This window comes from Thunnus maccoyii, chromosome 15, assembly GCF_910596095.1.
Source record: "Thunnus maccoyii chromosome 15, fThuMac1.1, whole genome shotgun sequence".
In the NCBI taxonomy this organism is placed as follows: Eukaryota; Metazoa; Chordata; class Actinopteri; order Scombriformes; family Scombridae; genus Thunnus; species Thunnus maccoyii.
Genome location: NC_056547.1, coordinates 7,078,392 through 7,104,036, shown reverse-complemented (window position 1 = coordinate 7,104,036; position 25,645 = coordinate 7,078,392). Strand labels below are relative to the sequence as shown.

At 40.3% G+C, this 25,645-nt stretch overlaps 2 protein-coding genes across 8 annotated transcripts; both read left to right on the top strand.

Moving 5' to 3' along the window:
- Positions 1-1,023: 1,023 nt before the first annotated feature.
- On the top strand, positions 1,024-13,298 carry znf384a (zinc finger protein 384 a). Of its 7 annotated transcripts, none has more exons than XM_042436017.1 (11): positions 1,024-1,178; positions 3,295-3,362; positions 4,382-4,700; positions 5,276-5,398; positions 6,070-6,233; positions 6,351-6,427; positions 6,574-6,798; positions 8,397-8,564; positions 9,136-9,214; positions 10,544-10,702; positions 11,138-13,298. In XM_042436017.1, exons 2-11 carry the CDS (start codon positions 3,300-3,302, stop codon positions 11,558-11,560), a joined length of 1,800 nt encoding a protein of 599 aa, XP_042291951.1. In that variant the 5' UTR covers positions 1,024-1,178; positions 3,295-3,299; the 3' UTR covers positions 11,561-13,298. The 7 variants fall into 7 exon arrangements, with proteins under 7 accessions (XP_042291951.1, XP_042291955.1, XP_042291949.1 ...); XM_042436021.1 differs by having other exon boundaries at positions 4,382-4,709; positions 6,574-6,675; positions 8,442-8,564; XM_042436015.1 differs by having other exon boundaries at positions 4,382-4,709.
- A 2,400-nt stretch (positions 13,299-15,698) lies between these two features.
- On the top strand, positions 15,699-24,283 carry LOC121912506 (carboxy-terminal kinesin 2-like). The gene is made up of 17 exons (XM_042434641.1): positions 15,699-15,805; positions 16,356-16,445; positions 17,027-17,126; positions 17,423-17,476; positions 17,762-17,845; positions 18,059-18,251; positions 18,420-18,585; positions 19,414-19,581; positions 19,813-19,926; positions 20,083-20,169; positions 20,315-20,512; positions 21,518-21,682; positions 21,826-21,964; positions 22,257-22,396; positions 22,540-22,613; positions 23,188-23,263; positions 24,133-24,283. Exons 2-17 carry the CDS (start codon positions 16,359-16,361, stop codon positions 24,175-24,177), a joined length of 1,890 nt encoding a protein of 629 aa, XP_042290575.1. The 5' UTR covers positions 15,699-15,805; positions 16,356-16,358; the 3' UTR covers positions 24,178-24,283.
- The last annotated feature ends 1,362 nt before the right edge of the window (positions 24,284-25,645 follow it).

Genomic DNA, 25,645 nt, shown 5'->3' with positions numbered 1-25,645 from the left:
AAGATAATTGAACTTTTTTGGAGGGGTGAGGGAACCATATCAGACAAATGATTATTCAAAGTAGAGTATTTTATATACATCTTACAACATGTCTGGAGGGGATCTTTAAACTTTTGGTAGGACTAATACAGTACAGAGTGCAGCTATTACTGGCTAACTGGCAGCTGTTATAATACTTGAAATTTTGTCTTGTCACACAGTTAAATCTGACATTGGTACTTTTTAATTAAAACAAAACCACCCTTAATCCTTAATTTGTTTGAAAGTTGTGGCTGGAAATGCACACGTGTACTTTTGGCTGGCTTGACTCGGCTGTAGAGAGGTGTGCAGGAAGGAACAGGAGAGATGAGACAATAATATCAAGACTTAAATTCGCTATTCGCTATTCAAAATAGGTAAACATAACACACGCAGATTGTGTGTGATAGTGTGGGTAAGAAAGAAACAGTAGAGCATGTTATGATACACTGTCAGAAATATGAGGCAGAAAGAAGGCATCTGATTCAAAACCTCAAAAAGAGAAAAGTACACTTTGATCTAATAGATATCCTACAAAAGAACACAAGAAAAGAGTTTTATCGAATCCTATTTCAGTATCTTAGACTAGCTAATTTGATTAGACCAGTGGTTCTCAAACTTTTTTACATCAAGGACTCCTAAAATGACACAAATTAGACCTTGGACCTCCATTTGATAAGATTTTGTTCCAAGGTCCACGATCTGACATCAGCTTTTAGATGTTTTATTACAGAAAGTGAATGAAACCAATGACCCAAATAGTCATACATTCTGTCATTGTGTTACTTATGGATGAAATTATAGTGAAAATAAATTATTCCCCGATTTGCTGGGGATACCCTGGAACCCCCCTCAAAGATCCCTGGGGGTCCCCGGACCCCACTTTGAGAACCACTGTACTACACATTCTTATCCACATGCCATACCGGTTGATGGCGGTAATGCACCAATTCGTTGTTTGCGAACCGCCAATAAACCTCAAAAAAAGTAGAAGAAGAAGAAGAAGGCTGTGGAGAGCTGGAGGGAAAAAAAAGGGAGAAAAAAAACGAAGGAAAAAAAAGGCATTTCTGAGGGGTTTGAGGGGCGGATTTGGACAAAGTTTCCCAACTGTCCCGACCCGAGGAAGATCCGGGGGGGTTCACGGGGAATCGATTTCACCGGTAATTCACACAGGAGTTATAAATCGGCTGTTAATTAACTGTTATTTTCAGTGTGTCTGAGAGCACCATCGTCCCAACCGCCGGAAGTCTGCATGAAGCTGCGTCTCCTACAGAAGCAACGGCGTCGACGTTTTTTTTTCTGTCTTGGGTTTTTTTTTTTTTTTTTTTTTTTTATTCTAGACTTTTTTTTCTCTTTTTTTATTTTCTCTCAGCGAGATGAGCAGGGAGTGAGGAATGGAGGCGTAGGGAGCGAGGATGTTTGTGTTTACCAAGCGGCAGGCTAGTTAAGCATATGAATATACAGACAGGCCTCCTTGTAGCTAAAGCAAGCCAGCGAACAAAAGGAGAGAATTAATGGAGGCAAGTTAGCTAGCTCCCCCCTTGTCTTGTCTTGTTGCGTTAACCAGCTAACGTTAGCCACATTTGTTTATGAAGCAGATATCTCACTTAGCTCTTGGCAGCTGGTTAGGTGCAGTGTAACACATCTAGACTGAGCGCTGCTGCTCAAAACTGTGTCTGACAAATTCGGCTCAGTACTTGCAAGATACCATCAATCACTGCTAACGTTAGCCCGCTGCTAGCAGTGCCACCGTTTTTTGAGCCAGCTTGTGCCCCTCGTCCAAAAATGGCTCTCAGTGCACTGAAACATTGACTTGTTTTGTACACTATTTACGGCCCCTTGTATTAGGCGCCGAGTTGTCAATCGTTATATATCAAATAACATGAGAAGCATGCCCAGTATTTGTTTATGTAGGTTGTGCAACTGCAGAGGAAGCTCCTGAAAACAGCGTGAAACATTATATGAGTTTTGCATTGCCAAATGTTTTGCATGTAATGTGACGTTACTTCAAATGTTTCAGAGTTTATTTTTACATGTGTTTTCGTTTGTTATGTTGAAGTTCATTTTTCACGGGTCTTTTACTTCCCCCCGTTGACTTATCAGTTATGTCAAATGTTAGTTCAGCTTTACTAACATGTAATTACATGCATGCTTTTCTTGGTATTTGAGCAATATGGCTATGCATGGCAGTCACAATCTTTACATGCATACAGGAAACCAAACCTCATAACTCATTTTGGCTGTTGGTCTATAATTGTAGCAAAGGATGTGGAAAATAACGTGCAAATGCATGCCAGTGTACAACAATGAAACTACCAAAACTTCCCTCTTTTACTAGAGAAATGTTGCGTATGTGTCAGTGGGAGATGATCAGGAAACAGAGGATTACAGGTTTGATAATTAGAAAAAGATAGACAGCAGTTGTTTTTTTAACAGTAAGTGTTGTCTTCAACAAACCATATGCACTCTTAGAAAGGAAATTCTTTTCAACACATACTGACCTTGCATCTAGTTTGTGCGAACACGCCTCTGCTGCTTTTCTAAGCAATAAATAGTCAACATTTTGACACACAAGATTTGTTTGGGTTGTTTGGTTGCTAAACTAGACTAATTGACATGTTGCTAATGTACCACTCTATAAGATTGTGTAATTTATTAAAAGTAACACATGCTGTGTAAAATACTAGTGAGGAAGTGCATGGTTTTGTGGTAAATCATAAAAAAAAAGCCTCAAAGACTGATAATCAATAGTGTTTTCTCAACTCTTGCCTCTTTTGTCCTCCTGTAGATTTCTTTGATATCCATCCCTTGCGGAGTTGAACATCTTTGCCTGATTCCTTTCGCATCCTCTTCTCTGAAAATCTGATCAAAAGTAAATTAAAAATATAAGAACAAAAGCCCTTAAATGACTCAGATAAAGCAAGAAAAAGCAGAAGAATTAAAACGGCCTTTCAGTCAGGTTTGTAACAACCATCTACATTTTTTTGAACAAGATTCCTTAAATAATGGTTGCTTACCATGCAAAGTGGCTAATGTAGCAGACACTGTAACCAGACAAAACTGCTTTTATTAGTCCCCCCCCATTCATCCCGACATTTAAAAACTTGACATGATCAATGTGTCAGCCGATCGAGGAGAGGATACGTGGAAAGGAAACAAACTAAGATGATTGAAACGCAGCCATGCATGGTCTCGTTTCACATGAACATAACAAAAGGAACATAGTAAGAAGGAGGAGGACAGGTGTTTTCTAAGTGTGTTGCTTTTTAATTACAGAAATAATGGACGATTCCCATTTCAACTCATCATACTTTTGGTCTCCCGTCCCCACTGTACAAGGACAGGTAGAGACAACCTTATTGTTGGAATTGTCTTGAAATACACATAGTATAGTGCTATGTTCTATGTCAAAAGATACCCGGAAGCGATCATCACTTTGACTGTTTAATGCAAAAACTTTCAATATTTTACTTTAAACATCACCAGACAATGACTTGACCCAGTACATGTTGTTAATGACCCCACTAAATAACGCTCGCTTAGTCAGTGAAGTTGGCTTAACCTCATACAGAAGTTATTTGAATGTGAGTTCTTGAACGGGCGAGGATTCACTCAAGTCACATGATCACTCCTGTCCCTCTCCTCTCTCATCTCTTCAACCCCTCTTTGTCCCCTTTTTTTTTTTTTTTTCACTTACTTTTTTCGCATCTCACCATGACTTCGTTCTCTCTTCTCTCCCATCACCGCCTTCTCCCTACATGGATCTAACCCGTCATCGACTCCCGCCCTTGACACCTCTGTCTCGCCTCCCCCTACGTCCTCCCTGTTCCCGCTTCCGTCCTTTACTCATTGTTATCTCCCCACATTAAACCACGACGTCTCTCCTCATTGTCCCCCTTCTTTGTGCTCTCCTCCCTTCTCTCTTTTTATTTTCTTTGTCCCGTTATCACACACATCTTCTGTGTTACCTTTATTGCCTTTCCCCACCGTCTCCTCTGTCTGCTCCTTTGTTTTCTCCTCATCTAAACTTAACCCATCCTTGACTCCACCTCCATCGTCTTTCCTCTTCTTCTGTACTTCCCTCTTTTGTCTTTTGCAACTTCTTCCTCATACACCTGTCTCACTTCCTTCCATGTTTTATCATCACACCGCTCCCTTCCTCCCCAAAACTGCTTCCTTATCGCTCACAACCGCTTTTGTCGTACATTTCATCCTTTATATTCCTCTCCCGTCCTATCACGGCTTCCCCATATCTCCCAACCTTTCACCCTCACCCATCCCTCACTCCTATCCTCTTTATTACATCACTCTTCCTACCTTCCTCCCCCCCTTCCTACCAATCTGCCCCTCATCCCCGATCTAGATCGAGAACGCCATGTTCCTGAACAAGGCAAAGGAGCAGCTAGGTCCGGACAAGGGCAACGCCTCCTCCTTCCCTCACTCCTCGTCGTCTTCCACCTCCTCCCCCCACTACCCCACGGCTGTGCTCGCCATCCCCGGCTCGGTGGACACGGGGGCAGGGTTGCGGCTGGTCCCCAAACAGGAAGGAGGTGGGGGTAACGCGGGAGGAGGCGGCGGCGGCAGCGCACCCATGAGTGCAATCGGGGGACACCTACACCAGTCGCACACCACCCAGAACGTGACTGTTGTGCCCGTTCCCTCCACGGGTATCATGACGGCAGGTGAGTGGGGTACTGTGTTCAATTTTTCTACTTAATTCACAACACCCCCCCTTCCCACCCCCCCCACACTCCATTTGCCATTATGTATTTTTTCTGCATTGTCTTGTTATATTTGTATGTTTGCATGAAAGTCAGGAACACTATAAATATTCAACTGCAGCTACTTCTTATCTTGGTCTGAAAAGTATTCTTTGTTTCCCTTATTGTTAAAGAATATTTATCTGGATTGTTTAGTAAAAATTTGAGCCAACACATGACAAGTTTGACAAGGTGACTATGGGTGTTTTTTTTGTTTTTTTCTTGAACAAAATCCTACTCAGATCTTATGTCACAACCTGGCACGGACTCGTATGAGTACTCGGTGCAGTTATTATTTCAGTGATTTGGCTTTGACCCTTGTACAAAGTTATTTTTGGTGGCTTTAAATATTGACAGTGTTGCTGGTTATTCTGACACTGCACCTATTGTTAGCTACTCTCATAGGTCAACGGTAGCTTAAAATACCTAGATAATGAATGTAAAATATGTTGTTTTGACCAATTGGGCAGCCAGATCACAGTTTCTCTTCCTCTTAGCGGGGTTAGTCATCACAACCCCTCAAGGCTCACTGGTCCCCACTGCCTCCACGCAGTCATTTGTAGCTGGACACCCCACTGCCACCACCATGATAGTGTCTACAGTGCACCACTCAAATACAGGTAAAACACAAGTGCCGTTCACGTCACTTCAGTCATTTCCACATGTTAGCAGAAACTGCATCTTTTGGATGATTTTATAAGTATTTATTTTTATGTATTCTAGTTATTATATTATTTTTTTACCTGTATTTTTCGGGAATATTTTCAGCTTTACTCTCATCAACTCACTCAACTCTATAAAACATTATAAAGACTGTTGGCCAGCGAGCAGCTGCAGTAGAGCAGGCGGGTTTGAGCGCTTTGCTTAATAACACCTTGACAGAAATTGAAGCAAGATAAATTATTCATTTAAAATAGTAAAGCTTCGTCTTCTTAGTATTTTGAATTTTTGAAATATTTCCTCCTCTGAGGTGAGTTCAGAGTAAACTGAGGCCAGAAAAACAAATGAGAAAATCCGGTTTTCCACCTGCCATTCATTTATTCCTGCATTTTCTGTATTGTTACATCCCTGCAGATGCAAACACACACACACACACACACACATCTCACATACTGTTTTGTAAGATTTGATATTGTTCCTAATCAAGGCGGTACACCCCTGCACAACGGCTCACGCAGATGATATGTAGGACTCATAGCGTCTTTTCTCTTCACCCAACGTTCCCCCAACTTTTCACATCTCTCATCCTCTTATCCTTTGTCCTTTCTCTTTACTTCCCTCTTGTTTCCAGACAAGAAGGGTGACATTGCTGTCCCCCCTGCAGTTGTCATGCCGACGCCAGGGAAGCGAGGCAGGAAGAGCAAACAGGTGATGGGCAGAGTGGCCGGGGTGGGTGGAGTCCTCCCTCCAGGAAGTGATGCATTAATATTGGCACACCTCGCTGCTGGTGGACAGGTGAGGGTCTTCTATTATTATTTCTCTTGCTTATCATCTTTTTTCTTTGTTACTGATATTATACAGCAATTAGCTTGTGCCTTTCCTCATTACTAATATATTGTTACGGTGTTACAGCACCATACCGCTGACCCCTATGACCTATCGAATGATGAAGATGATCATACCAACAAAGACGGCCCCAAATCCTACAGGTAGGAGAGAGTTGTTGAGATAAGAGAAATGCTTGTGGTATCACAAAAAACACTTTTACTGGTAACACACACTACATTAAATATTCACGATTACTCTTTGTGCCATGAAGGTTTTCTCCTCTCTCTCTTTCCCCTCACTTTCCAAGGTGTCGGATGTGCGCAGTGACGTTCTTCAGCAAGTCAGACATGCAGATCCACGCCAAGTCCCACACTGAGGCCAAGCCCCACAAGTGCCCCCACTGTTCCAAGTCGTTTGCCAACTCCAGCTACCTGTCCCAGCACATCCGCATCCACAGCGGGGCCAAGCCCTACACCTGCACCTACTGCCAGAAAACATTCAGGCAGCTCAGCCACCTACAGCAGCACACACGGTACCGGTCTGGGCTGGGTGGTTTGTTGGTCCCGTATGTGTGTGTGTGTGTGTGTGTGCCTACTTGTGCATGTGGTTTTCTGCCGTTAAAGTACGTGTGTGTGTGGTGATGGATGGAGGGAGGAAGGTGTGGTGGGTTGGGGATGTGCTGAGGTGTTATTGGAGAGTGTTGACAGTGTAAAGCTCTTTTGTGCACTTCTGCACATCACCTTTGAAGGTACAACACTTGTACCAAATATAATAAATCTATGATATTCAGCTTGTTATTATCATGTATTTATTAATGAAGTCTAGTTCCTTTCTGCACACTGATTATCAGGACAGGAAGCCAACATTGTTATCATTAAATTAACAGTTGCTTTGCTCATTTGATGAGCTAAAATTCTCTTCGAATACGTGACAGCCTGTTTGGACGCATGCTGATTAAGTGTTTGGTTGATTAAGTCAACTCACAGTACCACTTAATTTAGCAGATGGTCCGTGTTAACTTTCTCGTCCTGCTGTTGTCACGAGTTTTGCTTGGTCCTGCGTTTTTCTTTGGATTCCTTCACAAAGTTCCTTCAAAAATTTCCTCTTTGTTTTGAGGCACCTTTTGGAGACTTTTCACAGTCATTGGAACCACGTAAAATGTTAAAACATCCCATCAACAAATGAATTTCATGTCAAACAGGAGAAGCAGTGAAAATATAGTTCAATATAATATTTACTTGAATAAATGATCACATTGCGGAGATGACCAGCATGATTATGTTTACAAATGAGAATGTTGATTATCAGATAGTGAAAATGTCGCCAGCTGGAACATCAGTCTCATATTTTAAATCCACACTGTTAGTACACTTTGCTTATGCTAACTGTGAATAATCATTTAAAACTAAACACCCTCCTCCTCCTCCTGTCTTAACACTTTTAATAACATCCTAACAATAGATTTCCAAAGGTCAAACTTCCAAAAGTCGCTGATCAGACTCTGAAAATGTTTTTATTTGTATTACATGTGTAATAACGTAAGAGATGAAATCCCTTTTCTGCCATTCGTGCTGTCACTAGTCTTATAAATGACTTAATTTAACCTTTGATCTTGTGATTTACCATCGCCGGTTTTTCATTTCCCGTATTGCCACATACTAGGTTTTCTCCGTGGGTTTTAGACCATTCATTTAAAATAGTAAGATGGCTCCACTTGCCCGCCACTCGTCCTGAATTCACTGAATTTCAGTTTTGCTGCCGCAGTGCCAAACAGTCATAGACACATTCACACTCAAATCAGGGCACACCGATTGGAGAGAGAGATTGCGAGAGAAAGAGAGAGCGAGAGAGAGAGAAAAGTGTGACTGTGCTTGCTTATGTTTTTGTTCTGTGTTTTCACGACTCAGACACAGCACAAAGAGCACACTGTCAAACTTAACGATCTACGATCAACGCAACTGATCGCAGATCGTTATTACTTTAAACGCATGATTTGGTCTGCGGTTCATCATGAAGTTTGGTCATGCTGTAGCCTAAAAATCTCTCGCTGTTTCTCTCTCTCTCTGTTTCTCTTTCTCCACCTCCCCCTCCCCCAACCCCCAACCCTCCAATCCTGGTGTCCCGTGTTAGAAACCACACTGAGGCCAAGCCCCACAAGTGTCCCCACTGCTCCAAGTCGTTTGCCAACTCCAGCTACCTGTCCCAGCACATCCGCATCCACACCGGGGCCAAGCCCTACACCTGCTCCTACTGCCAGAAAGCATTCAGGCAGCTCAGCCACCTACAGCAGCACACACGGTACTGGGCTGGGCTGGACTGGGTGTGTCTGAATGACCGGGCATGGTTATGTGTGTATGTGGGAGTAGGTGCACCTGTTTATGTCCATGTGTGACCAATTTCACTTTCACTTGCACCATCTGTCTTAAATATACTGTAGGTGGATTAATAGATGAGTGGATCTATGGATGAATGTTAAACGAATAAAGATGTTTGAGGTAAAGATCCGGCCTGTATTGTGGAAAGTAACAAAGATGGAAGGATGGAGATATAAATGGATGGTTGCTGGGAAGGAAACACATTTTTGTCTCAAAATTCACCGACTGTTCTCACTGTGTTAGTAGTTAAATAAGTTTTTGAAGCCACAATGTTTAAGCTATTTGTGTGATTACAGCATCTTTTCCAGTTAATGAGGCGTGTTATGACGTCTGTTAGGTTTTGGTTTTTTGCTACCTAGGATTGCTTGATTGATGGCTTGAATGCACAACACCCACAATGACTCATTTTCTGTTTGCCAAGTGCAAATATAGAGTGTAACCTGCTAGTGTTGTGTGTAACTGTGTAACTTTGTTTTGTGTTTGTTTTTTTTTAGGATTCACACTGGTGACCGGCCGTACAAGTGTAACCATCCTGGCTGTGAGAAAGCTTTCACTCAGTTGTCCAACTTACAGGTAGATTCATTCTCACATCTTTACTACTGGTCTGTTGGTGTTTCCTTTAGTAAGATGCTGATTCTTCCTTCCTGCTTGTTTATTGTTGTCTAACTACCCAAAATATGAATATAAATGAATTAATGAACATTTTTAGCCTTTTCCAGTGTATGTGATTAAATTAAATGACAAGTCTGATTCCTAGTGATGTATTTTTGTTTTAAAAGTAACTCTTAATGAATGAATATGAATTTCTGTTTCTTTAAGAGACATAATAGACATTTCTGTTGTATTCTGAAGCACTGTGTATCTGGAAGTAACCACTTATTGATTGGACTAACTGCTGTTTTTTCCAACACTTGTCTCATTAACCTTAAAGCCCAACTCCATCCAGTGTTACTTCCTGTTTAATGGTTAACGTTCTTTCTCAAACAGAGGATGGGGGGGTATTTACTATAATAACAATAGAAATAAAAATAAAGAAGCTGTTTATGATTATATTGGACTGATGTTATTTCAGCAATAATTAAAATGTATCTCACCTCATGTACGGTCACATAGTTTAGTAATAAATGTTACACAGCAGCGTTTGCACTGGAATATGTTTCAAGGATAAAACATGAATCGCTACTTTTGCTAAAAAGAAAGTTGGAAAAGAGGCTGATGAGCCACTAACCAGACGTCTCCTTCATAAAAAAAGCAGAAAATCAAGTTATAACCGACCAGTCTGGTGTGTGTAGAGGTGTGTGTGTTTATACTGTAGCAGCCTGGTGTCATCAGGAGATTTAATGAAGGTAAACACAGTGAATGTTTCAGTCCTGCTGCCTTCAGATGCTGCAGAGATTTAATGAACTGATGATGTTTTTCATACAGTATAAACAGCTGTGGACAACAGATACTGTAAGAATCACACACATTTATTTATAGATCAATGCAGACTGATTCCTGCTTTAACCACATTAAACGTTATTTCCTGGGGCGAGTGTTTAATTGAAATTAATTGTTTATATTTTAAGCATTAATCCGTTGTGGCAGCAAGTATTTAGTTTGAAACACAGGCGCCTGACAAAAACAGAGAGTTTAAGAGGATGATGTAGTCATGCGACATTGTTTTAGCAACAGCTTAAATCTTTGAACTTTGAGTGCAAAATTAAGTTAAAAAGAAATATTTGGCAAACAGTGTAGCTAATCAACGTTGTCAGGAAATGGCTCCAAAAAATGCCAAAATACGCTGGAGGAGGGCTTTTAAAAAAAATCATTCACTTTAACAAGTTTAATCTGTCACAGTCTTTGAGTCTGCAGAAACAAAACGAATCGTTGTAACAGCTGTATCTTCTCGTCTTCTTACAGTCTCACCGTCGGCAGCACAACAAAGACAAGCCGTTCAAGTGCCACAACTGTAACCGTGGTTACACGGATGCCGCCAGCCTGGAGGTGCACCTGTCCACACACACCGTCAAACATGCCAAGCTGTTCTCCTGTGGCCTCTGTAACAGATCCTATACCTCGGTAGGACGTCACACCCGTCAATCAATTATCACATATAAAGATCTACAGAATTCACAGGACAGGATGTACTTCTGTTTGTTTGAATATTACAGTCCATGACAGTATATAACTCATCGGTGAATATACTTTCCCCAGTATGATATACAGTTTATACATATATGTTAATATGTAAGTTTTTGTTTAATGAGAGGTCTGAATGTTTTCAAGAATGACAGTACTTGTCTTGCATCCCCATCTAATGTCCTCAATAATTCTACAAAACATTTCTTACTAGATTTATTATTTCAGTCAGACTCATTGGAGACAACTCACATGAAACACATTTCCTGGATATATTTCATGTAACTATAGAAAGAAAACAACAAGCCTTTTTGTTCCATGAACTTTGAATTAATCAAATTCATGTCTCTCTCTTCTCTCTCTTCCCTCTTCTAGGAGACTTATCTAATGAAACACATGAGGAAGCACAACCCCGACCCGCTAACAGTGGCGGCAACAGTCGCCGCTCAGCAAGCCCAGGGCCTCACGCCGGGCGGAGGAGGCGGCAGGGGCCGAGGCCGCGGCCGAGGGAGAGGAGGCGGCGCTGCTGGAGGAAGAGCGGGCCAGCTCCAGAGCCAGGCTAACCCTAACAACCCCAACCAGAACCCGAACCCCGGACCCCCCGGCAGCTACCAACAACCCCAGCAACCCACAGAAGCTGTAGTTCAATGCCCATTTGACCTGCATCAGTACAAGACTGTAGCAGCCAGTGAAATCCAGTACAAACCAGTCACTGTGGCTGACCTGCCAGTGGCACACAAAGACCTCTGCCTCACCGTCTCCACATCAGCCATACAGGTGGAGCACATGAACTCATAGGCTGCGTCTTCCCAACCTTTTTTTTTTTTTTTTTTTTTTGAGGAATTACTAATGGTGTCTGCAATGTAAAAAAGGTCCATATGAACAAGTAATTTAAATGTATTCCATAATATATTCCTCTCAAAACAAGTAAACATTGGCTAGAAGGGTGGAAGACTTTTCTACCCTACGATGCAGACGATGCAAATCATCTGGTTTTTAAACTTCTGCAGTCTTTATCGAATTTGATCACGTAACAAGACACTCAAGGGGACTCGATTCAGATTCACTTTCGTGCGGCTCTTAGTGAGGGGTTTTTTTCTGAAAGGGGTTTATCAGGTTTAAAGATACAAGTCCAATTTTTATCCACCAAGTGGCAGTTTTTTGTTTTTTTTCCTTCGTTTTAAGAAGCTTTAATGCTGAGTACAACATTAAATTACTTTTTAGAACACAGATATTTTACAATGTGCTCCTTGATTCCTGAGCCCATGTTGTGCCAAGGATCTCTTAAGTAGAAATGCTGGTCTGGGAAATCTATATAAGTATTTTATTTCTTAGCCTGAAGCCATATTCCCATAGTAAAGACTTTCAGAAACAGGAAATGGGTTTTTTTTTCTCCTGAACACACTAATCTGTAAAGGGTTTTGGCTTTTAGATTGTGACGAGTGAGACGGTGATTAAATCCTGACCTGAGTTTCCCAAACTCATCTTGAGTCTTAAGTTCACTTTAATCCATTAGAAGTGAATGGACTCATCATTTTTACTATAATGTGATACTTTGTGAAACATACTTCATGCACTGATCCTAGACCAGCAGTCCCGCTCTGAGAATCTTGATCTCAGAGGCTCACCGATGTCTCCTCTCATTGCGTTCTTTGCAACCGACATCATCGGAGGAGGAAGGCCCGCGGATGTTTTACAGTGCAAAATATCCGCGGGGGTGTAAAATATCTGTAAAATACAAAACAAGACCACTCTGCATGTCTGTGGTGCAGAGTATTGTCTAATTTTTTTAACAATATTCAGATCACATTAATCTGAAAATTCTCCATTATTAAGTTCAAGCCAAAACAAAGGGAGTGAGAAAGACCAGGTATCAAATGATTTAAGACTGTAGAGGTTCACAATAGCAACTGAGATATCACGGCAGAAAAAAAAGAGGAAGATTTAAATGAATAAAAGTGTTTTGAATGACACTGTCAATGTGCCATGGACAACAGAGGGTGGACCAGCCTGAGGAAAGAAGAGTTGCAGCAGGAGGAAACGGACGGCGGTGTATTGCGGGATATGGTGAAAGCCTGGGTGTTCAGCTCCCGAATCATGCTGTCCTTTACACCCTCCTCCTCCTCCTCCTCCTCCTCTCAGAAAGCGAGGAATTAAGGAACTCTTTCTTTTGTCGGAGCCCAAAGGATTGAACAAAAGAGACAAGAGCGGTTCAAGAATGCACTAAATGTGAGGAATCTGCTGCCGAGCGAGATGGAAACACGACAGAGAGAGAGAGAGAAAAAGAAAAAAAAAGGGCTTGGTGGGGTGGGAGGGGTCATAAAGAAAGCACTTGATGAAGCTTGTACTTCACCGCCTATGTTTGTCATCGTTGTACTTTTTTTTATATATCATGTGTATGTATTTTTCTACCAACAGAGGAACGTGTGAACAAGAGAGAAAGCAAAGTGAGTGCATGAATGTGAAGGGAACAAAGAGAAAACTCCTAACAGCGTTTTTTTTTTTGTCCCCTTTTTTTTTTTTTTTTTTTTTGTTACTAATCAAAGAAAGACCATTTACTATCCTCCGATGAGTAAAGACAGCCCAACTCGGCTTTTGTCGGGGTGGTTGTTGGGGAAATAATGATTGTGTGATAAAAAATGGCTGACAGGTACTGTTATCAATCTTTTTTTAAAAAGAACTTTTCATACATATTACTACTTTCATTATAACTATTGCAAATGTTATCCACATTATTATCAATCTGAGGCATTATTGTATTGCAGTATGCTGTACATAAAATAGATAGAAAATACTTTTTTCATCTGTAAAAGGGAAGTATGTCCTGTGAAAAAGCATATATGGAAACTAAAGGAACTCAAATTAACAAGTACCAAATCATTGGCCGTGTCCCAGGTCACCTTTTTTAGTGCCAAACGGATCATAAACATCTCAGCAAAGTCTTCAAAAAAAAGCACGATGAGCATGATTCCAAGGCCTTAGGAAGTTTGGGACTTCCCCGAAAAGTGTTAAATTATGGAAAAATGTTCGCTCTCTGTAGTAAGACTACACGCTCGCTCACTACACTTGGTGATATTCACCCTAATTAAGATGAAGTCTGATTAAGCCAAGTGGTCTGTTGACTGTATATTTATAGTAGGGACTTAAGTTTTATTAGGCCTGTGCAAAAGTGAACTACTGCAACGATTAGTAACATTTGTCACCCATGAGAATTCCTTCATGAACTGATTTTTTTCCCTCTTTTAACACTTAACCTGAGTACATCTTAACGATTACGTGACATTAAACGAGACGCGTGGGTGACCCGGGACGCTGCCGCCATGTTTTTGTGCACAAGCTACCCAATCAGAATTTTCAAGCAGCCTATACAACTGGCTGTTTGTCCTCATGTATACTCCTCCTTGTATTTCATTGTGTCTTTTTATGAAAAATAACACATTCTCAATATTCTTGTTAATGTTATTACTGATGCTCCTGATAATAATACAGTTATTAGCTGCCCTCTTATGCTACACTCTTGCATACTGTATGCACAGTTACACCTCTTGCTCATCTAAACAGACTGTTTCTTCCCTTAAGAAGAATAAAGTTGGAAAACAGTTTATGATGAAAAACTGAATGGTGTGATTTATTTTATTCCAATCCGGGCCGCGTGGTATTGATGAGAATTCATAATTTTGATCAATTTGGACTGAGCTGGTGAAATCCAAGACTGAGGTTGTCTTGTTTTTGTTGATTGAGAAAGATAAAAGAAAGCCGTGTCAGATTGTAACGTGAGACAGTTGTACAGATCAGTAGTGTTTCTTCTGCACAGTTATATTTTTTATTTTATTTCTTCCCTTTAGACAAAATCTGCCTCGTGTGATTTATAAATCGCATAAGTCAGCAGCACAAGTTGAATATGTTTTGTTCCAGAGTAGCTAAAAAAAAAAACTGGAAAGTAGTGTACGATATTTAAAAGAAAACTACAACCATGCAGGAAAGGGAAGAGCCCCTACAATAAAAGATGCTTTGATAAATTGAATTTTGCTGAAATAGATTTTTAATAGTCTATCAAACAAAGATATATACATGAGGTTTTGTTAGGGAAGAAGTGAGGCAGTACGTGAGTGTGTTTCAGCAGAAACATTGTGGTTTTAACATCTTAACAGCAAAATTAAATGAGACCAGTTTGACTTTAAAATAGAATAACTGTGTTTGTGGGATTGCAAGTTACCCGCACTGCATTGCATAGTGAATCTCTCAGTATTGTAGATGATCTGCTGTGACTCAAACATCTAACCATCACAGAAACGCAAACACTGCTGAGTGTGCAAAAATGATGCAGTGATTGGGATTAGGGTCACTGCTGGACAACCTAAGCCTTTAAAATAAAGAATATTGCAATATTTGTGATTACGTTTTTAAAAAATGTGGTTGATATTATACAAATGATCCAGCAGTCACTTCTGACTCCAAAATAATTGCATTTACTATTAATTTTATTCGTTTTATTCTTTGATTAGTCTCTTTTGTAATACTTTTGATACTTGATCTGATTTTTTTAAAAATGTTTTTTGAAGCACATTGTATCTTGTTTCAATGAATAATTAGTTATTACACTAAACTACAACATTCAGGTAATGTAATTATTCCAAAGTGAATAAAAAATAAAATGCTCGTAGAAGAATTGTGTAAAAAGGTATAAGAAAGCACACGGTGGTAAAGGAATATATATTTTAAAATACTTTCTAAAAAAACCCCACAATTTTTACAAATGAATGAGAACCGCTTAAATATTATTAGTTTGGTCATATATGAAGTCATCGACCGGATTTTACATTTGCCAGAGGCGGATTTGTGCGAGCGATGGCAATCCCGCCCAAGCGGCACACTCCGTAAACCGTAACAAGCACACATGGACACGGGGGTGGGGTTTAGGCTCGCTCAGCCAATCACGGCAGCTTCTCTGAAGCGCCCACCAAAACAGTTCAATTTCAAATTTCAAACGGCCGGAGACGGAGGACTGGAGATATCTCGAGCTACGACTCAGCCACAGCTCAGGTAATTGTTGTTATTAATTCAAATTTAATCATTTTGCTGGTCTCAAATTTTTAATCGGAATTGCAAAAAAAGCTGCCCAGAAACTCACGTTTAGTACCGGGAGAACAATAGTTCCAGAAATGTAACGTAAAATTCGTTGTTTACCTTACGCAGTAATTAGCTTAGCTAACGGTAGCTAACGTTGGTGATCTATAACATGGGCGTTACTTAACGCTTGGTACTGTACACTCAGGTAATTCAAATCTAATACATTCATATATGACTAATTTTTATGTTTGAATCAATAGATCCTAACGTTAGGTATGTTTGTTGTTTACTCTCTGTGTAAAGGTTCTTATACAGCACTTAACGTGCTATATATCCAGTCATTGTCGTTTGAAATAACGTAACGTTAGTCAACTTTATCTGGATCAATGGTAGTGTTAGCGTAATCTAATCCTTTCAAGATCTGTAATCTCTGATCGTGATTAGTTAGTTTGATAGTCATTAGTGTATATGAGATTTCTTTGTCTGTTTTGATCATAACTTACCTGTTACCTCCCTTCAACAGAATATGTCCCGCTTGCCAGTCATGACTAGCAAGAGGGTCCTTACAAGCAGCAGCAGCTCGGAGAACAGTCAGGACCTCCAGCCTGCTCAGGTCTGTACTAAAATGCATCCACATCTCTCATTTCATGAGCTCTGTTTCCATCACCAGCTATTCTCTGCCCGTTTTATCTTGCTGCTGCACCTCAAGCGGCTCTCAATAAAAATGTCAGATATTGCTACAAGTAATAAATGCATGACTCACTATAAAGTCACTGAAGTGTGAGGATGGATAGATAACCAGAGGAAGACAAATCTGTACTCTGCTGCCAGTTTTGATTTTGTTATCTGGTTCACTAATTCCAGCAACCAATCAATGACCCGTCACTCCTCCAGATATTTTAGATTTTAGACAGCAAAAGACTTCTTTTCTCTGCAATGAAGTAGATTGTAATTTCAAATACTGTTAAGTATAGGGATGTGGCACAATTACACGAACATACAGCATAACTTGTTGCGGCTGGTACCATGAGTTGTTTAACTCTACAGTATAGTTTGGGATTAACCCAAAGAGCCCAGTAATTGATATGTAAAAAAAACGGTACTATGATCGTGTGCGAAGAAAAAGTAAATGTTGTAGCCCAAAAAGGTGAATTGTTGCTCTTTGTTTACGATGGTGGTGTTTTGTGTTTGCAGAAGAAGCTCCGTAAGGACCCACAGCATGTTAAACCACAGGCGGCAGCTACAATCATTGGTGGCAAGCGGCCTCCTGTTGCAGCATCCCGGGCGCCTCTTTGTAAGTTACTTACCTGAAACCTTTTTCACTGGGATTTTATTGTATTACTGCTCTGTAAAGTTGTGCAGCAGTTTCTCTAGATGTTCATACAACATGTCAGGGTGTTCCAAGACTATGTATGAAAGAATTTGAGGCAATAATTTAGGGTTTTATTATTGTTGTGTGTAATCAAATGTTTTTTTTAACTCATAGATTTATCAAGATTGCCAGCTTTATTGTGGTTCATCTGTTCCATAATCTTGTCTTATTTGGCCAAAACATAAACCTCTCTCTGTCACACTTTGTTCCTCACACAGCTAAGCCGGTCCGAGGTTCAGGAGCTGCGACTGTGGCTGTTGGTCCTTCCAGAGGTAAGATGAGCTGTCTGTTGGCTGATGGTGGAAAACACACAAGCTGGGATGTTTTCTTATGTCAGTATTGCAGGCTTTGTGTTCACAAACTGTTACCTGCAGCAATGATGGAGCATCACAGTTTATGTTTAGATTGGGCATGATATTTTAATGTAGATATTTTACAAGAAGTGCTTTGGGTCCATCATAACCACAAGGTATTATTATTAAGGTAAACATATCCTGTTATGAACATGTCTTTTCATTTTTTATGCATTATTTTTAACCACTTTCTTGTTCCATCAGGTGTCCTGAAGCCGTCTATGGCTTCAACTGCAGCGAGGGGAGGCAACATGAAACAAACTGTTGCATCTACAGGTGCAAAAGCAGGTAAGCATCTTATTCCTTAAAGTCCCCCTCCACTCAGAAATGTTTTTTGGAGCAGTGATTTATTTGTTTGTTCATTTTTAACCAACTAAGAAATCCTGCAAAGGGGAAAAGGCTGTATAAAAGGCTTCTTCTATAATGACCTGGTGAAGAGTCTGAACTCTGAATAGAGGTGTTCCGCTTTTGTCAGATTGTTGATGGTGATGTTGTGTACAGGTGGGGGCACCCGCCGGGCTCCCTGGGACCTGAAGGGAAAGGTCAGCGACATGGAGGGTAAGATCCAGAACTACCAGAGCAAGGTCAAAACTGTCAACCAGGAGAACGAGGCTCTGAAAGGCTCGATGGCCCAGACCCGCTCAAGAATTATGGAAATGGAGAGAGAGCTGGAGAGGCAGAAGAGCCAGATCAGGTACAAGGACTAGATTATATTATCAGTGAAACTCTTTGTTTAAGGAAAAATTAATTGAATCTAAACATTTTACTGTTACCAACTTGTATTGTTTGATTATTATTTATAATTTGATCTCATTTGGTCTGTTTGGAGTCCATTAAATGTCTTTTCATTTTGTGATTTTAGTGAATATGAGGAAGAGCTGCAGGCACTCTCAGGAGTCCAAGATGAGTTGGAGAAAGTGTCCAGTGATAAGAGCCATCTTCAAAAAGAGCTCTCCAACTTAGAAGGAAAATACAAGGTCATGGAGACTCTCAGAGACAGCCAAGAGACGGAGCTACAGACTCTCAAGGTATGAAGTCAGCTGCTGGACAGAAGCTAATATTGGTTGTTTTGGCAATGTGGTATCATCACATAAATATGCCATTTGGCTGACCTCTCAATCTTAATGGCCCCATGAAATGAAAAATACATTTTCCCGGTTTAAATCCTGTGTTCCTGTGTTAATTATTCATTTATCTCTTGTTATATGCCAAATATATGTCAAGGGTGAGGTAAGGTGAAGGAGGTGTGTGTGGAGCCAACTGTAGCTCTGTTTCTCTCTGCAACTTTGTATCATGCTAAATGCTGAGCTCAGCCCACTTTTTAAGAGTCCAGTCAAATGCAAAGGATTTGATTTAAATCCCTCTCGTAATTGTACACTGGTCAAATATTCTGTTTCAAGAATTCTGTTGAAGTTAAAGACACTTTAACTTCCATTTCACCGGAACTTTATGTACTAAACCAAACCCTAATAGAAATTCAGGTTATTTTAAAATGTAAAGTATAATGGGCTGATTTTTAAAGGAAAAGATTAGATTTGAAGTTGTGGAGTTCTTTTTGTTTTGTTTTGGTATCTTTGGCTGAAAACTTGTCGTCTTAACAGGCGTGTCCAAACACACAATTCATCAAGTCCACAAGGGGGCATTGTGATACAAAGAACATAAAACTTAAAAATGTTTCAAACATAAAAATCATGTAGAGACACTATTTAATTAATAATAATATAGAAAAAAGATGACCCCTAAAAAGTGACCTACAAAGCTTGAAGTCCAAGACCTGTCTCGGTGCCTTATGTATCCTTGCAATTTTGCACGTCTGAAGGTTGGACATTTATATTCAACTCTTCTTTCCACTCCAGATGAAGCTTTCAGTACAGGAGTCAACTCTGACCCGCGTGCAGACAACCCTCAGGGATGCAGAGGAAGATGTTCGCTCTCTAAAAGAAACTGTGGCCGAACAGAAGGATGAGCTTCATGCTGGCGAGATGGAGCGCCGGTGGCTCCACAACACGATCCAGGAGCTGAAGGCAAGTTGCTAGTTGGGGCAACAGATCAACACCCTCAAAGGCCTTTCAGTTGATTCACAGGCTGGGTTAACAGTTACCTTACCTCTAGTTCTAGTGGGGTAAACATTGGTGAAAACTTGGTTCTTTCCTTTTTTGTTTATTTCTTTGATTATTTTTGTACTTGTGAAATCATGTGTTGTTAATCCTTCTCTCAGACTGCTAAGGGCTTTGTCCATCACCTTCCTCTTGCAGGGCAATATCAGAGTATTTTGCAGAGTGCGCCCACTGGTGGATGGAGGCCACAGCGCACACATCCAGCTCCTTGACAATGATAACAAATCAATAACACTGGCCAAAACAGAGGAGGTGAGAATCCTGTCAGTCTCAAATCTCTCAAAGGCATGTTTTGTAGTGCAGGAACCAATTTTTTTCCTGCAGGCCATAGTAGCAGATATAACCCAGAGTTTCCCTGATGTATGTACGGTCTAACCAGCTGACTAAAGTGCTTTCTCTTCCTCTCAGTCTCACACCGGCAGAACTGCAGACACTCAGAAGAATTACAACTTCAGTTTTGACCGTGTTTTCAGCCCGAAGGCTTCACAGAAGGAGGTAAACAACGTACACATGGTTCACAATTCCCAATATCAGAATTTTCAAGTTCTCATGAATAAATCCAACTGTGTTTTTAAAAATGTATACTTGTAGTATCCACAACAAAAGGTAATTCTTGATGAACGTGGCATTTTGTTTTCAGGTGTTTGAAGAGATTTCCCTCCTGGTGCAGTCAGCACTGGATGGCTACAACGTCTGCTGCTTCGCCTATGGCCAGACAGGAAGTGGAAAGACCTACACCATGGAGGGAGACGAGTTTGATGACACCAGAGGTGTCATTCCCAGAGCTGTGCAGCAAATCTTTAAAGCAGCAGAGAAGCTGGAAGCACAAGGCTGGGAGGTTAGTTTGTAATGTCATGCATGTGAGTAAAAAGTGGGAGGTAGAGGTATTCAAAATGATCACAGTCTAGTACATCCTGAGGAATATTAAGATACATAATTTTTAATACTTTTTGTATAAATCAAGAATGTGGCTGTGGGAAAATGACCCTACTCCTCACATGATTTAGTAAACAGTTTCCTAATGAGTTTATAGTCTCAATTTCTCGTTTTAAACTTTCTTCAATACAGCATGATGTTCATTTTGTAAATTATGGTCCCATTTAGAATAAAATAGACGATAAAGCAAGGTATGCTTTAGGGGGTGGCTACCTGGTGATTGACAAGTTGCTACCATGGCAACAACATTGATTAGGTAACGTAACCATGGTGCAACCCTCAGATCAAAAGAGTATAGGCGTAGCTACTGCTATTTCAGTGTGTTTTCAGGCAACATTTTGGTTGCCTGAAAAGTCTTGTTCAGCATTTGGTTGTATTAAAAGACCCTCCAAAGAGTCAGATGTTCTGTTTTTCCAGTAAATACATTTTGTTGTAATGGTTTTAAACCTATTTTTCGCTAGCAAAAATTAGCATAATTACAGTTAACCATAGACTGTAAATGCACTATGCTAACCAAGCTAGCAGCTAGTGTTAGGGTTAGCTCCACCCTCTCGTCCAAATATGATAACTTTTGGCTCCAAAAATCCAAGATGGTGACGGTCAAAATGCCAAACTCGAGGCTTCAAACTGGGAGTCCACCAACCAATGGGTGACGTCACAGTGCTTACGTCCATTAGATGTTACAGTCTTTGCTATAAATTAAAGGTTGTGATATAGTTAAAACATTTAAGTCTCCATTTTGGTTTATAGGTCTTAAATATGTTTGTTACTTGGTAATTCTTTTTGGTGTTGCATTAATCATTTTTACAGACTTCAGACTAAAGCTGCACATGTATGTGCTGTGGCATATAGTATGTTTGTATTTGTGGGAAACATTTTTATTAAACATTGGTATGTTTTATCTCAGTTCACCTTCACGGCCAGCTTCGTTGAGATTTACAACGAGACCCTGCGAGACCTTCTTTACACCGGAAAGGCCAGCAAGAGGCCAGAGCATGAGATCCGCAAGTCAAGCAACAACGAGGTGTCAATCACCAACCTCACCTATGAAAAGGTGTCCAACGAGGATCAGGTACAGCAGCATGATTTACTTGTTTAAAAAGATATTAAAGATTGGAATCATTCTCAGCAGAGCTCAGGTAATTCATTTCATTTTTAAATAAAAAATCTACATCCCTCTAAATCTCCCTCTCCTGTCTCTCCTCCTCCTGCCAGGTTCTGGGCTTGATTGCATTGGCCAATCAGAATCGCTCCACTGCCCAGACAGCCCAGAATGACCGCTCCTCTCGCTCCCACTCAGTCTTCCAGCTGCAAATTGAGGGAGTGAATGCTGGCCGGGATGTCAAATGCAAATGTGAGTATAATCCTACTGATTGTGCCGGTGTCTGATTCAGAAATGTGGCTTCACTTGTGTTTTTAGAATATGAAAAATCAGTGGTTGATTTTCCATCAGTTCAAAGGAAAAATTCTGGTCTAATGACTCTGAATTAATGTTATTGTGCCTCTTACCACATTTTGAGGAGAGTTTCTGCATATGTAATACAGTATGTGCTCTTTTTACAAACTTATTTTGTTGTGTATGTTTATTTTGTTAAACTTGCACATTTTTTCTAATAAAGGTGTTTTGTGTGTGTGTGTGTGTGTAGCCACTCTGTGCCTGGTGGACCTGGCTGGCAGTGAGCGAATGGCGAAGAGTCAGTGTCAGGGGGAGCGCTTTAAAGAAATGACTGCTATCAACAGCTCCCTGTCCAACCTGGGCATCGTTATTGCTGCACTGGCCAACAAGGTAAGCTGGAGCCTGGATGGAAGGGACAAAATATGTTTATTTACACACTGGGTTTGTGGAGGACAAAATACTAAAAATCAAAATTTTCCATTTTTCAGTTTTAATTTTATTTGTGACACAAATGGATCTTGCTTGTGTTTCAGGAGAGCCACATCCCCTACAGGAACTCTAAGCTCACTTACCTTCTGCAAGGATGTCTGGGAGGCAACAGCAAAACGTGAGTTCTTCATCAGCAGAGCTTTGGCTGAAGACAATATGGACTATTCAGAGACTGTGTTATGTTGTGTCACTTAGGCCCTGTTTACACCTGGTGTTAACATGCATCTTGGGTGATCCGATCACAAGTGCACAGCTTGCGGATGTATTGAGATCCGATCACTCAGACCACATTCGGAGATGGTCTGGGCTGCATGTGGCCTCATTCTTGTAGCAGTGTGAACACGTATGTGTCCTGGGCCACATTGAAGGACCACCTACTCAACTGGTGTCTGGCAGACTAGACATGGGAAGGGCATTGCTGCCTCCCAGTCTGTATACCCTCCATCCAAAGCTGTGTTCAACTTGTTTGATAAGAGGATAAACAAATATAAGGGGTTAGAACCAAAATTCATTCCCTAATTTGACTGCAAGAGAAGTCAGCCTTCATATGATACCAAATCGCTTGCCAAAGCATGGCGGACATTATTTTGCTGATCTTATTCTTACCCAGGTTAACTTATTTAGGAAATAAGGCATTCAGAGTTATTTTTCATTTATTTATGTTGCTTGTGTTTCTGTCTTTCTCTCTTCAGCCTGATGTTTGTGAATATCGCTCCAGAGCCGGACAGTTTTGGAGAAACCCTCAATTCCTTGAGGTTTGCTAGCAAGGTCAGTGGCTTCTGTGACTGTTTAATGTCCTTTCTTGATGATATGGCTGGTAAAAGATGATATGAAGACATTAATTTGTAACATAATAATGTTAAATTAAGTTTAAGCTAACTTTTTATTTTTGAGAAATGCTTTTACTATGGGTTGCTTTTTTTTTTTAGCAAACCATAATGTCTTTTACCTTGAGAGAAAGCTGGATTCATGAGATCACGCGAGAATTCATCATGTCAGACTTCAAATTATGCGCTTGTGTCTGAACCACCTCTGGTTCGTACCAATCAGCGTCTTACAAGGATTCTCGCATGATCTTGCAAATCCAGCTGCCTCACAAGATAAGACTGTGATAGACAGATGGTTCATTCAATCACCTGTCAAACCATCTGACGCGTCAGGTTATCATGTCTTGTCTCATAATGTCATTAGTGTTTCCCCGCATTGTTTGATTTTTTTTGGCCATGAAAGAACACAAAAAGCTTTTATGTAAGATTAAGTAGAGCTGCAGTGATTCATTGATTAATTGACAGAAAATGAATTGCCAACTATTTTGATAATTGATTAATCGTTTTTAGTCGATTTCAAGAAAAATTGACAAAATTGTCTGGTCCCAGCTTCTTAAATACAAATATTTCTGTTTTCTTTAGTCTTCTAAGACAGTTAACAGAATATCTTTGGGTTGTGGACTGTTGTTGCATCTTGGGTTTTGGGAAACAGTGATTGACATTTTTGAAGACTGAAGATGATAATAGATGAATCAGGTTGAGGAAAGTGATTTTTACAGAACATCTTAACAAATTTACTCCTGATATGTTGTAGAGTGTAATAGGATCTGAAGATCTGAATGTAATGTGATGCATTTGCTCTCTTCACAGGTGAATGACTGTGTTATTGGAACTGCAAGCGCCAACAGGAAGTAGAGTCACATCCAGAGGCAGCTGGCCAACAGAACCCTGTGGAAAGTGTTTTTTGATTTTTCTTTTTAAAATGAACATTTTTGAAATAAACAATGTTTGCTTATTTTAAGTATGTGTGTGTTTTAAAATGTACAATAACATGTAAAATATATAAAATATAACTCATTATGCTTGGGGGGAAAATTACCTTCCTGTTCATCCCCCTCTCTCAATATCTCTTCTGGGACGATAGAAACCAAAAGGGTCCAACTGCAGCACCTCAGGCCCCTCAGACCCCTCAGACCTCTCAGACCGCCCTCCTCAACCTCTCAGACCCCTTTCATGCAGATATTATTGCCCTGGCAAAAAGTTGACTCAGCTGCACTGTGCACTTCCCGTTTCCAACTGCGAGTGTCATGTTTCTAATTGTGAGACGGGACATTTCTAAAAAAAAACATTTTGATGTCGTTGTGGTGTTTACTGTTGCCATAATGACAAGGGTTTGAGGAAGTACCTTAAGGAAATACTGATCATTTTAACCCAAACCAGGATCTTTCCCTAACCCTAAACAAGGCATTTTTTGTGCCTTAACCTAACCAGACCTTAACCACAGCGTAGTCACACCATAAAACATAATTATTAGTTGCAGTCATTTAGGGCTTAGATCTTGTAGATCTGAGTGAAGATTCAGGTTTTATTTAGGTTGGTTTTATTTCTCGCTTCAGATTTACAGATTTTGGTGGTCTGCTAAGGTAAAGTTTACGTACCTCATACAACAGAACCGCCCCACTCATGCTCAAACCCCATCGGCTTACAGAACTGGGGCCTCAGGAGGGAGGTCATGCTCACTTTTTCTTCTCTACTTTACATCCTTCTTCCACTGAAACAACTTTGTGTATACATTTTTTTGATTGATTTGACTGATTGTCACCCATTTGGGTTACATTAAAAACATCTAGAAATATTAATGGTTTTCTAATAAAAATCAAACAAAAACCCAAGAACTGATGTTTATTTACACCATACAACTATGTTTAATGTATATACGAGACAAAGTTAATTTCATATTTTCAGTTTAATCAGAAAACCTGATTGTTGGAAAACATACATTATACACACACTGGAGCGACTCTCCCGGCTGCTCTGGAAGCACCGGGGGATCTTTGTCTGGGTTGCTCTGCCTGCCCTTTTCCTACCATGAACCTGATCTGGATAAGCAGCTAGAAAAAGGATGGATTGGATCTTATGTGACTTAATCATGAGGAATATCAACTATTTTATTTCATTAATCACAAACAATGATATTGTTTGAGGAGGAGTCATAGCATTAGCATAGAGACTGAAATTAAAATTAAAGTCTCAGTTGCTCAATTTGTTCTCGTTTCCACAAGCTAACAGTTACAAGGGATCCAGGAAAGTATGATGTAAGCCATTCAAATATACAAAGGACATGAAAAAATATACATATTGAAAATTTCTGCCATTAATACCA

Coding starts and splice junctions, on each gene's coding strand:
- znf384a (XM_042436015.1), top strand. CDS start 3,300: ATGGACGATTCCCATTTCAACTCATCATACTTTTGGTCTCCCGTCCCC. Junction 3,363..4,381: donor TCCCCACTGTACAAGGACAG/GTAGAGACAACC, acceptor TCCCCGATCTAG/ATCGAGAACGCCATGTTCCT. Junction 6,234..6,350: donor ACCTCGCTGCTGGTGGACAG/GTGAGGGTCTTC, acceptor ACGGTGTTACAG/CACCATACCGCTGACCCCTA.
- LOC121912506 (XM_042434641.1), top strand. CDS start 16,359: ATGTCCCGCTTGCCAGTCATGACTAGCAAGAGGGTCCTTACAAGCAGC. Junction 20,513..21,517: donor TGGAAGCACAAGGCTGGGAG/GTTAGTTTGTAA, acceptor GTTTTATCTCAG/TTCACCTTCACGGCCAGCTT. Junction 22,614..23,187: donor CTGGGAGGCAACAGCAAAAC/GTGAGTTCTTCA, acceptor TTCTCTCTTCAG/CCTGATGTTTGTGAATATCG.